Below are 10,502 nucleotides of genomic sequence, written 5' to 3' on the forward strand. Positions count from 1 at the left end.
ATTCAATTGTCTTCTGGCTTACAAGTTTAATACTGTAGTAGATCCAGACATTCCCGTGAAAATGTATGTGATCTTCTATAACAAGACAGAAACAGAAATAAATTGAAAACAAAAAAAGACATTTTGAAGCAAACAAAAATGATTGATGATGAATCATCTTCTCCCAGCAATTCTCATCAAAGGAGCAATAAGACCCTGAATCTCAAGGAGAGACTGTTGAATCTTGATCTCCTGATTAACCTCCCTCTTCAAGTTCCTGAGAAGCACTTTAAACTCGTCTTTACCCTTAATATCATCAGCTCTCATCTCCAAAACCTTCTTCGTCAAACCCATGAGCAATCCTGAATACCTCTGCACGGTACAGTACCTCTGTAAGAAAGCAAGCAGCAATCCCAGCTCTCCTTCCTCCATATTCGACACGCACTTCAACAGCTTCCTCCTGGCCACCAATTCCTCCATCACCGCCACCACATTCGCCGGTTTCTTCTCCTCCAAAACCGAGACCAGAGCCTCCTTATGCCTGAACTTTTTCAACAGCTTATCGTGCCTTGTCAGCTTCATTCCTTTCTTCTCCTTCACCAGGTAATCCTCTTTCGACGGCTTCTCGCTCTGCCCCCTCTGGAAATACCTGAAATACGTCGGCCTCAGAGCCCTTCTCCTACTCTCCTCCAGTTCGCTCCTGACACTCCAGAGGCTCATACTAGTCGTCTTCTTCTTCTCCCCCGCGTCTTTCAGCTTCTTCTTTCCGGCAAACACCACGCCGTTAGACCCTCCGATGACCCGAGTGGAACAATCGGGAGAGAGCCCGACGGACATGAGAGGAGCAGGAAACCTCATGGAGTAAGTCACCTTTGCTCTCCCGTAATCAAACACTTTCATGTATCCGTCCAAAGCAACGCTCACAAGTCGATTCTCCGCTGCTTCATCATCCAATCCCATCCTCCCAACGCAGAGAGACGTCACAGTCTTGTTGTGGCTCTCCATCGAGCAAACCATCTTCCCGCCTCCGATCAAGTCCCAGACCTTGACGCTCTTCAGACCGGCCGTTGCGATCATCCCACCCGACGGCAGGTATACCACGTCCTCCACTGGACTCCCATGGTCGATCTCAGCGATGCATTTCGATTTGTCCACTCTCGCATCCCACACCTTTACTGTATGGTCGTATGATCCTGTTACGAACATCGAATCGTTCACCGGTGAGCAGTCACCGCACCGCACATAGTCCTTGTGCCCCAACAGATCTGAGATGACCGTTGCCCCGGCCACGTCCCAGTACTTGACCACCGCATCGTCGCCTCCGGATACCAAGTGAAGCTTGTCCTGAAACGGATACTTGACGAATCTCGCGGGTGCCGTGTGTGACCGGAGACTACGGAGAGCCATTCGTTCCTTGACGTCGAATACCTGCACCAGACCGGAGAGATCGGATGCCGCGAGAAGAGCGCCGTCGCAACGGAAACATACGGACGACACAACATCTCGGAACGAGAAACGGCGGGTGGCGGAGAGCGTCTGCGAGGAAAAGAGGGAGACGGTGGTGGAGTGCGCGACGGCCAAGGAGTGAGGGTGGACCGGAGAGAAAGCCAAGGCGGAGACGGAGGAGACGAGATTAGGTATGGATTGAGCTTTGAAGGAGGACCAGTATCGGGAATCGGGAGTCTCCGAATTAGATACAGATTTTGCCGTTGATTTTGGTTTCACAGGGAAAATCTTTGAAACCTGATGATCATTGAGTCGAATACGAAGCTCTTCCTCCATTGCTGCAGTGAGAGCTTGAAAGCCGAGTGAGCAAGCAAGGGATGGAGGCTGGCTGGTTTAGGGTTTAAGCAATGACTGACTACTCTCAAGGAGGAGGATGGACCGACGTTTCTGACAAAAAAAAATATTTTCTCTTTTTTAACAAATGGTATTAATTGAAACTATCGAAAAATAATTGGCCCAAATGTGTGAAGCCTATATATCTGTAAAGCCCGTTTTAATGTAAGAAAACCCAATAGTCTGGTAAATTGGCCCAAACGTTAAAGACTTGTAAATATTACTTTCTTTCTAATTATGTGAGTGAGAGACAATAGTCTTTTAATTCATACGGCCCCTTTCTTGTGACTAACTTTACAAATACAAAGGGGGTACTTCGATTTTTGATGTAATTCAGAGTGTTCACACCTGCCTTGTTATTATTTCGTTTAATGATGTAATAATCAGTTTCTTCACTTATCCCATGTGTATGTATATTGTTTGACAAGGTTAAAAGAGAAGAAGTGAAAAACTTAGCTAGTGTGTTAGTTTTTTTTAGAATAAGTGTATTAACTAAGAACAATTGGGTTCCTCTTTTCAATCTAATGAAGGATTTCCAAATTACTGTAATCTGGTCTGGTGGTTCTAGAAAATGTTTCGCGATTTGGTGTTTGGAATTGGAAAAGGCGGTATAAACCGTTTTATAAGAATTGAAAATATTCTAAACACTGGTTTTTCACTGACTTGAAGATGTTCTAGAAGAGTTTTTTAGTTAAAAATATAATAATCTAAATATTATGATTCTAAAATCTAGGTGACAATGCCAATTATAGTTTTGTATTAACAAATCATAACAACTTCCTTAAATTCATCCATGCACAACCATCAAATATATTATGTAAGACTTAATTATTGAAACCTAAATTTAATCACTCGAAATATTTGGTTGATTACACCCCATTTGAGTCGACACTTTCTTGATGTTTAGATTTTCGTTTAGTCTTCTTAATCGACCTCTTCTCTTGATGTAATTTCTTCTTAATCTCTTTTTCTTTTTCCTTTTCCTTGCGGCCATTCCATACACACTTCTCCGTGTCTAGTTGCATATAATTATTTCTACCGCATGGACTCTTCTTGGTTCTTTGTGCTATGTACCCAAATTCTCAAGTTGAATATGAGAAGTTATCAACACCTGAAGTAGTTTGCCACATTGATCATCTCATTATACCATCTGTCTCTATAAGGAGTCCTTTCGTAATAGCCTGCTCTATGAGATCATCCTCCTCTTGATTAAAGAGCACATATATAAAATCAAGGCTTTGTAACTATTCTTGGGAATAGGCTTGGATAAAGTCTTTATTTTCCTCATCCTATCCTGGTCCGAACTCCTATGGTACCATGGGAGGGATGAGGGATCGACTAACTTATATTCCTTCTTGTCGACTCACAGCTTGACACATCTCCTCCATCATTGGGTGCAGGTTTCTCGAGTTTGCATAGCCCCTGAGCAAAAGAAAATAAGTGCCCAGCGTAGGCTTAACAAAGGCCACTCTGCATGATCTCGAAAGTTAAGTGTTCTTTTACGTCTCGCAATATTTTAGTTTTTGCACCAAAACTACACAATCTATTGGTTGAGAATCTTTCAGTTGTTAAACACAATAGGCTAGCTATGTATATTGAAAATCTAACAAACAAAATCATGTTGCGGTTAAGCTAAAAAGGAAATAAAAATTAATGTTAGAATTATGGCTTGGGAATGAAGTTATCTTATCTCGAGGCCGTATTGAAACCCGAGTCATAGTTATGGCTAATTAGGAGTAAGGACTTTATATATAGCTTCAAAGTCAGATCTTACTCAACTTGGACTATTTGTTTTTGTTTCCTATTCCGTCCATTTTTAAATGAGTGACGTTCTCAAGAAAAGATATTGAGAAGTACTACAAAGATAAATGAGTGTTTTTCACTCATAAATTCATTAGTTATACACGTATCGGTTATACACGTATCGGTTATACACGTATCGGTTAAACAAGCCACAATTCCTTAACATGAAAAACAGACACAGAAAACTCGGAAATCTAAGGGAAATTAAGTTTATCAGAATTCACGGTTAAAAACGCACACAACACCTATAAGTCCACCGTTGTATACATATATCTCAAATTAATGGTGTAAATTAACAGTCCCAAAAACCCTGTAACATTGTTTTTTTGTTGTTGGTAATATACATATATGTCTACTAGTACGAATAAATAATGTATGAAGATTGTTCACGCTTTGTAGTAATGCGTCCTCCACGAGGCCTTTGTGAGAGACGAGTTATTATATAGAGTCGTTGTAACTCTCTGCTGCGTCTGTCTTCTTGGTCGCTGCTCGTCGACGTTTATTGGTCTGGCTTTTACAACATCGACCTTCACAATGTGATGATCCGATGTTCCTTTAGAGGATAACACCGAATAGGACCCCGGAACGAACTGGTACGGCGAATCAGAGGAAGCCAGTATGTAGTCCACGCGTGTCCCGTACTTGCATGTCCCTTGGACACCTGCATGCATGCATGCTATATAAATTAAACGACATTTTCCTTCAGGAAATTAAGGGAAAGAACAGACAGCTGACTAGCTAGCGTTTGATATAAAGTCACGTGGGTGTGCTTGCTTACTCTGGCCTTTGGCGACCACTACGACGGATTCGCATTCTCCAGCGAAATCCTTAGCGTCAGTGTATTCTTTGCTCTTTAAGAACCTCATCACTTGTGCTTTTGGTATCGGCTTACCCATCTCTTCGTAATACTATATATAGATAGAGGGAGAGAGCAACGTTTTACATACATAGTTACTTGCTAGATATTGATGACATGACTTGTATCTGTTTATTTACACATTCCATGCATCATGCATGTAATACGTACCTTGACGATGTCGGTCCATCGCTCGGGAGAGTAATCGGATTCGTCGAGGGAATTAAGAGCGCCAGCGAGTATGTGTGGAACGTTGGTGGATTGGATAATTGCATCGACTTGCTTCATTCTCCAATTCTCGTCCAAGTGATCCAGATGAGTGCAGTGAAACTCCACTTCCCCGCTCCCCGGAACTTCTATGGTCGCCTTCAGCACATTCCTATCATCATCAATAGAGATATATTATATTAGAAAACCCTTAAATTGACACACTCTCTCTTTTTTTAATCATCAAATTAATATATATTTCCTAACACAAAACCCACCTACTCAAGAGTCAAAACATTGCGGTATATTATTACAGGCTCGATCGGTGTCTTTTTCTTTGTACATGCTTACAATAATAATACACACGATAAATAATAGTATAATACCATCATCACCTTTTTCTATGTCTGCCACCATTTTGAATTTTACAAAAAAAAAGCATTTAGTTATTTTAAAATTTGGTAGCAAATGTTTATCAAAAAAAAAAAAAATTTGGTAGCAAATAAAGAAAAAAGAAAGAAAATCACGATATCTTTCACAAGAACCCGATGGGATAATATTTATTCAGACAAATTAAAAGCATATTGACAATTGAAGCTGTCCTTGAGAATATACAGCTGTTCTCTGAGTTCTTCACAGGAAAACTCAAAGTGTGCATTTTGTGTATATACATGTTTGTACATATATATGTGTTTGTACATATATGGCACACATTGATGCTCCTCACGAGAAGACCATGACTAGGTTTTTATTAATTAGTACAAAGTCGCCGCACAAGAATCCATCTATTATTATTATTATTATTAACTTAATAAAACGAATAGGAGGAAGAAACCATTAAAAAAAAAAGAAATAGCGAAAACAGAGTAGTTTGGAGTCATAATCAGTGACTAATTACCTGAAATCAGTGGGGTCGAAAATCTTCTGAACGTTGGAGCTTTTGATGGGCCACTTAGAGAGAATGGCGTTGCCGTACTCCGGAGCCCAGCTCTCGGCGAAGACGTAAGACATGCCGAGAGCCGCCGCCAGATCGGAGAGCGGTCGCATTTGGTCAGCCTCGTCGGCCTTGACGTCCTGAAGAGCCAGCACGTCAGCGTCTAGTTCCCTCAGCACATCCAAGACCGTTCTCGTGCTCCGGAGACCGCCGCCGGAGAAAGAGAGAGCTGGCCTGAGCGGCGAGTGTTGTGGTGGAGGATCCTCCCGGAAACTGAGCTGGCGGCTAATCTCGTTGTCGGGGAGATTGATGGAGACCCTTAGCCTGGATTTGGCAAAGCTGGTCGTCTGTTGTCTTGCAGGAGGAGGAGGAGCAGAGGAGGCCTTCTTGTTCATGTGGCCATGAAGAGGAGACTGCTTGAGGATGCTCCTGGGACGGTCAACGGTTGACTTGGACCGGAGTGGCAAACCCGTAAATTCAGTCATGTTGCCGGGGACGGCGGGAGCCATGGAGAACATAGCAGCGTTGAAGCTGGCCACTCTGATGGCTTTCTCCGGGTTCGGGTGAATGGCGGCTGCCGAAGAATACCCGCCAGTCGACTCATCACCGGAGCCGCGGTAGTCGACGGGGATTCTCGCCTTCCGGGCACGGCGGAGACGCCGGCGGAGGAAACTAATGAGGTTCAACATCATTCTTGAAATTAAATGGGCGGTGTCGCATATATTAAGTTAATTAGGTGAAAAATACTTTGAGAGAAAGGAAAGAGAAGAAGAAGAAGAAGAAGGTTTTGGATTTTTTTCTTTTGAGAGAGATTTGGAAAAGGAGCTTCTTCTTGGAAATTGGTCTTATCAAGTGATGGATCAACCCCTTCTCCTCCACCTCCTATTTATGTCTGTGTTTCTTTATGTGTACTAGTCTATATAAAACGCCAATCATTTGGTTTCAGACTCCTTTTCTTTTTGTATTTTTATTTCTTTTTTAAAATACAAATAAAATCGAGCTTAAGCAATAATCGAGGTTACTATCTACGGATATAATAAAACCACTAGAAAGGTTATAAAGGAAGAAATGAGAGATAACGAAAAGGAAAATAACATCCCCCGAAATGACTCAGATTGATTTCATAACAGCTAGTGGGAGATATAATAGATAGAGGATAACCTCAATTAAATTTTGCCTTTGTAGCTTTCCTCAATTAAATTTCCAAGCTTGCATGGGATGGTAGCCGTGGGCCCGGCCCATTTGACATCGAAAGAAGAATAAGATCAGTAAGACTATCTATCGGGTTTGTATCAATTTCAAGCAGTTGTGGACCAACCAACCACTCTGTATTTTAGATTACCACTAGGGAGAGAATTTCTAATTTTTTCACCTTATTAAGGGAATTGATGTCTCCAGGAAGCCTAGGTTTTATGGAATTAAATATGAAGACTGAATAATTGAGAAAGGTAAGAAAAAAAAAGGTCAAAAAGAAAAGAACAAGGAAGGAATAGAGAGCGTTGCGAGTTAGGTGAAGTGTTGATTGTTTGTTTTGTAACTTCTTTGTATATATATATATATAAATATGGAAAGAAAGAAAAAGGGAAGTTGAGGGGACGTTTAAAAGTCTAATCTGTCTTAGCTGGAGAGATGTTCAGTTAACACAAAAGGTGCCAAAAACTGCATGCTGTGTTCCATTTCCATCCTCCCCAAACGGCATTACTCCCTCGTCGTTTTGCGATAAGAATATATACAGTGCTAGTAACTATTGTTTGTAGCATCCTTCAAATTCCTTTCCTTCTCTATTTGTATTTGGTGGTGGTTCGTTCGTTTTCGTTCAATAATAATGTACTTCAAATTGGATAGGAAGCAAACCCAAAAAAAACAAATGTGATGGGCTGTAGCTTATTTTAGGCCCCTGCGAATTAAAAACACGATGAAGGAATATCCAGTCCACTAACGAACGTCTCGGTCGCGAAGGAAAAAGAGAAGAAAAAAAGAAAAACAAAAACAAAACAAGGAATCCTCTCTCTCTCTCTCTCTCTCTCTCTCTCCTCACGAAAGAAAGATCCGAGAAAAATCTCAGCTCAGCTTTGAATTGAATAAATCCATCAAATCAAATCATAGAGAGGGAAGTGAGATGGACGAGCAGACCGAGAAATCACCGCCCAAGGTAACCCAACCTTTTACTATTCGGCTCTTCACTCTTTGCTTACTACACATTCAATTTTCGTTAGCTTCTCTCTTTCGAGCTCACACGTATCATCGTTCTATGCTTTTCCCTCTTTTCCATGTTTTCTTCTTCTTCCTCATTTCGTAGTTGCACATTTGTCCTTGTTTCGATTGTCTTGTCACCCAACCAACCAGATTTGGAGAAATACGTTGCCTAATTTTAATTTTAGCCACCACAGACGATAGATCATTGAGCTCTTGACGCTTGGTCACTCTATGCTTGTTCATGGATTTAGACTACTTCTTGTTTATTGTTTGGTTGTGCCCTTACACTACGCGTGTGTGTGTGTCGTGTAATCATCTGACATCAATACCTTCTTTTTTGTTTCATCATGTCAATAGAGACTATATCAGTTTCTTATAAGCTACCAATTCTTGTATAACTACTAGTAGGTGTGTTTGTCTGCGTTAACAACGCTCCTGTTTGGTTTTCTTCAACTTGCTTTTACACTTGCCTCTTCTCATTATCTTTCTTTTCTGGTGTCCCGTTTAGGTATACTTGCCTCTGCTGCCATTCTTTTCTTTCTTTTTTTCTTCCTGAACATGGAACCTGTATTTACTTACTCGTCCCATCTTTATCTAATTCATGTGATGCTATGTTGTGGAATGATTCTCTTCCGTTTCAGCATCCCTTTGCCTTGGGCAGTTTTGTTGGCGACTTCGTCAGACTTTTCTTTGATTCTTATATTTATTACTATCTATTCCATGGTTCCAACTGTATTTAGAAGCATAAATCTTTCGTATGCCATTTTTTTGAAGTATTGTGTAACCTTGTGTTCTGTAGGCAATTTTTCTCCTCTTGTTAAAAAATAATCTGAGCTGTGTGATTAACCTAAGTTCAAGTTTTCTGTAAATGGATTATCTCTTGTACTCTCATAAGTGTTTTGGTTACTCATGTTATATGTTTTTTTTCTAGAGCCATCTTGATACCACTTAGACATAAGCTACTTATTCATCAGGCTTTACAATATGAATGGAGCAAATCGGTTTTGAAACTGGAATCTTTTAGAAAGCAGATAGGTGGTTCATGGTTCGTGTTCAATGCTTGGTGTGGCACCAGACTTTATCTTCTTATTGTTATTTCATGCTGATGGAATAGGTATATGGTATCTCTGGATGGCTGTTATAATAGGCTTACTATGTGTAATCGACATTTGTCCTCTTTTATCTTTATAATGTCAATAGCAAAACTGAAAGTTATAAGCTAGGAACTATAGTTTATCTAGGTGAGAACCCGTTCGACGCACCCAATTTCTTTTCTTGATTTTAATTTAGACATGTCTGTTCTAACTCTACTCTTCTGCGGTGTCCCATTTAGGTAATCTCGCCTCTGTTCGCATCTTTTATTTTTATTTTTTCTTTCTAAACATGGAAGCTTTTTCATTCCTTATTCGACCAATTCATCCTAGAAGTTTGATTTCTGTCGCATAATATCCCTTCTATATAAGCCTAAGATAAGATGTTGTTATCATGGGCTTTTCTGAATAAGCTCATCAATCGTCCGATGAACTGCAATTTTACTAAATCCAACGGTTAGCAGATAAATTATTCGTCGTGGGGAATTATGCTTCAAACCCTCTTTATCTAACTAATGTGATGCGTTGTTGTGAAATGATTTTCTTACTTATAACAGCATTCTCATGGCTTATGAGTTTTTTATTTATTGTAACTTCGTTATATGTTCATTAAAATTCTCATTTTAGAAGATGCTTGTCAAAAATATTTGATCCTGTGATACTGCTGTCTATTTGGTGGTTACATCTGTATTTTAGAAGAATACAGATTAAAAAGAGCTGTGTGATCAACCTAATTCAAGATTTTTATTTTTTTTGGGGATTGGATTTGTTGTAGTATGGTTATTTTCTGATTCTATTTATCCAAGTAGCTTGTGTATGTGAGTAACGATTCTTCTTTTAAACGAGATTCCATATTTGTATTGTGCAGCAAAAAGCCGTAACTCCAGGGAGGTCGATCGATATCTATGCTGCACAGTGTGAAAAGTGCCTGAAATGGAGAAAGATTGATACTCAAGAACTGTACGAGGAGATCAGAAGTAAAATACTAGAGAACCCGTTTGCATGCGAGAAGAAAGAAGGTATCTCCTGTCGAGATGCTGGAGACCTGGAATATGATTCAAGCAGAACATGGGTCATTGACAAGCCTGGCTTGCCGAAGACACCAAGAGGGTTCAAGAGGAGCTTAGTTCTGAGAAAGGACTACTCGAAAATGGATGCATACTACATAACTCCCACTGGGAAGAAGCTGAGGACTCGCAATGAAATAGCAGCCTTCATCGATGCCAATCAGGATTACAAGAACGCTCCGCTTGGAGATTTTAATTTTACAGTCCCAAAGGTGATGGAAGACACTATCCCTTGTGGTATGTCTGGGAGGACCCCCAAGCGATCCAAGGATGGACTACCGATTGATTGAGCTACAAAGCGCTTACTGAGTCTCCAAGCTAAATAAATAAATAAAAAGGTCCTAATGCTGTTGAAGTTGCATCTTCTAGGCTCTAGCTGGTTAAGTTTTTTAGGGTTTAGGTTGGACTTATTCTGACGTTGTATAATATGCTTTTTGAACCCATCATCTCTATGACTCTTGACTAATTTTTATTATCTAGTGAAGAACGACGTTTATTTATCTTTTCATTATACGTCACAACTCGCTGGC

At 40.3% G+C, this 10,502-nt stretch overlaps 3 protein-coding genes across 3 annotated transcripts; 1 reads left to right on the plus strand and 2 right to left on the minus strand.

Moving 5' to 3' along the window:
* Nucleotides 1-2: 2 nt before the first annotated feature.
* Nucleotides 3-1,862, minus strand: LOC18015453 (protein SLOW WALKER 1). Its single transcript, XM_006397929.2, has one exon. The coding sequence runs from the start codon at nt 1,759-1,761 to the stop codon at nt 154-156; it is 1,608 nt and encodes a 535-aa protein (XP_006397992.1). The 5' UTR covers nt 1,762-1,862; the 3' UTR covers nt 3-153.
* A 2,018-nt stretch (nt 1,863-3,880) lies between these two features.
* On the minus strand, nt 3,881-6,658 carry LOC18015452. Its single transcript, XM_006397932.2, has 4 exons — nt 5,583-6,658; nt 4,649-4,856; nt 4,400-4,529; nt 3,881-4,282 (listed from the first exon to the last, which is right to left on the minus strand). The coding sequence occupies exons 1-4, from the start codon at nt 6,308-6,310 to the stop codon at nt 4,008-4,010; spliced, it is 1,341 nt and encodes a 446-aa protein (XP_006397995.1). The 5' UTR covers nt 6,311-6,658; the 3' UTR covers nt 3,881-4,007.
* Nucleotides 6,659-7,620: 962 nt separating this feature from the next.
* Nucleotides 7,621-10,490, plus strand: LOC18015454 (methyl-CpG-binding domain-containing protein 1). Its single transcript, XM_006397933.2, has 2 exons — nt 7,621-7,770; nt 9,774-10,490. The coding sequence occupies exons 1-2, from the start codon at nt 7,738-7,740 to the stop codon at nt 10,260-10,262; spliced, it is 522 nt and encodes a 173-aa protein (XP_006397996.1). The 5' UTR covers nt 7,621-7,737; the 3' UTR covers nt 10,263-10,490.
* The last annotated feature ends 12 nt before the right edge of the window (nt 10,491-10,502 follow it).

The sequence above is a fragment of the Eutrema salsugineum genome, unplaced genomic scaffold, assembly GCF_000478725.1.
Source record: "Eutrema salsugineum unplaced genomic scaffold, Eutsalg1_0 scaffold_22, whole genome shotgun sequence".
Lineage (NCBI taxonomy): Eukaryota > Viridiplantae > Streptophyta > Magnoliopsida > Brassicales > Brassicaceae > Eutrema > Eutrema salsugineum.

Excerpts from the sequence above, each read along its gene's own strand:
- LOC18015453 (XM_006397929.2), bottom strand. The coding sequence starts at position 1,761 with ATGGAGGAAGAGCTTCGTATTCGACTCAATGATCATCAGGTTTCAAAG.
- LOC18015454 (XM_006397933.2), top strand. The coding sequence starts at position 7,738 with ATGGACGAGCAGACCGAGAAATCACCGCCCAAG. Across the intron at positions 7,771-9,773 it reads CCGAGAAATCACCGCCCAAG|CAAAAAGCCGTAACTCCAGG; the intron begins GTAACCCAACCT and ends TGTATTGTGCAG.
- LOC18015452 (XM_006397932.2), bottom strand. The coding sequence starts at position 6,310 with ATGATGTTGAACCTCATTAGTTTCCTCCGCCGGCGTCTCCGCCGTGCC. Across the intron at positions 4,530-4,648 it reads GATGGACCGACATCGTCAAG|TATTACGAAGAGATGGGTAA; the intron begins GTACGTATTACA and ends ATCTATATATAG. Across the intron at positions 4,283-4,399 it reads AGTGGTCGCCAAAGGCCAGA|GTGTCCAAGGGACATGCAAG; the intron begins GTAAGCAAGCAC and ends GCATGCATGCAG.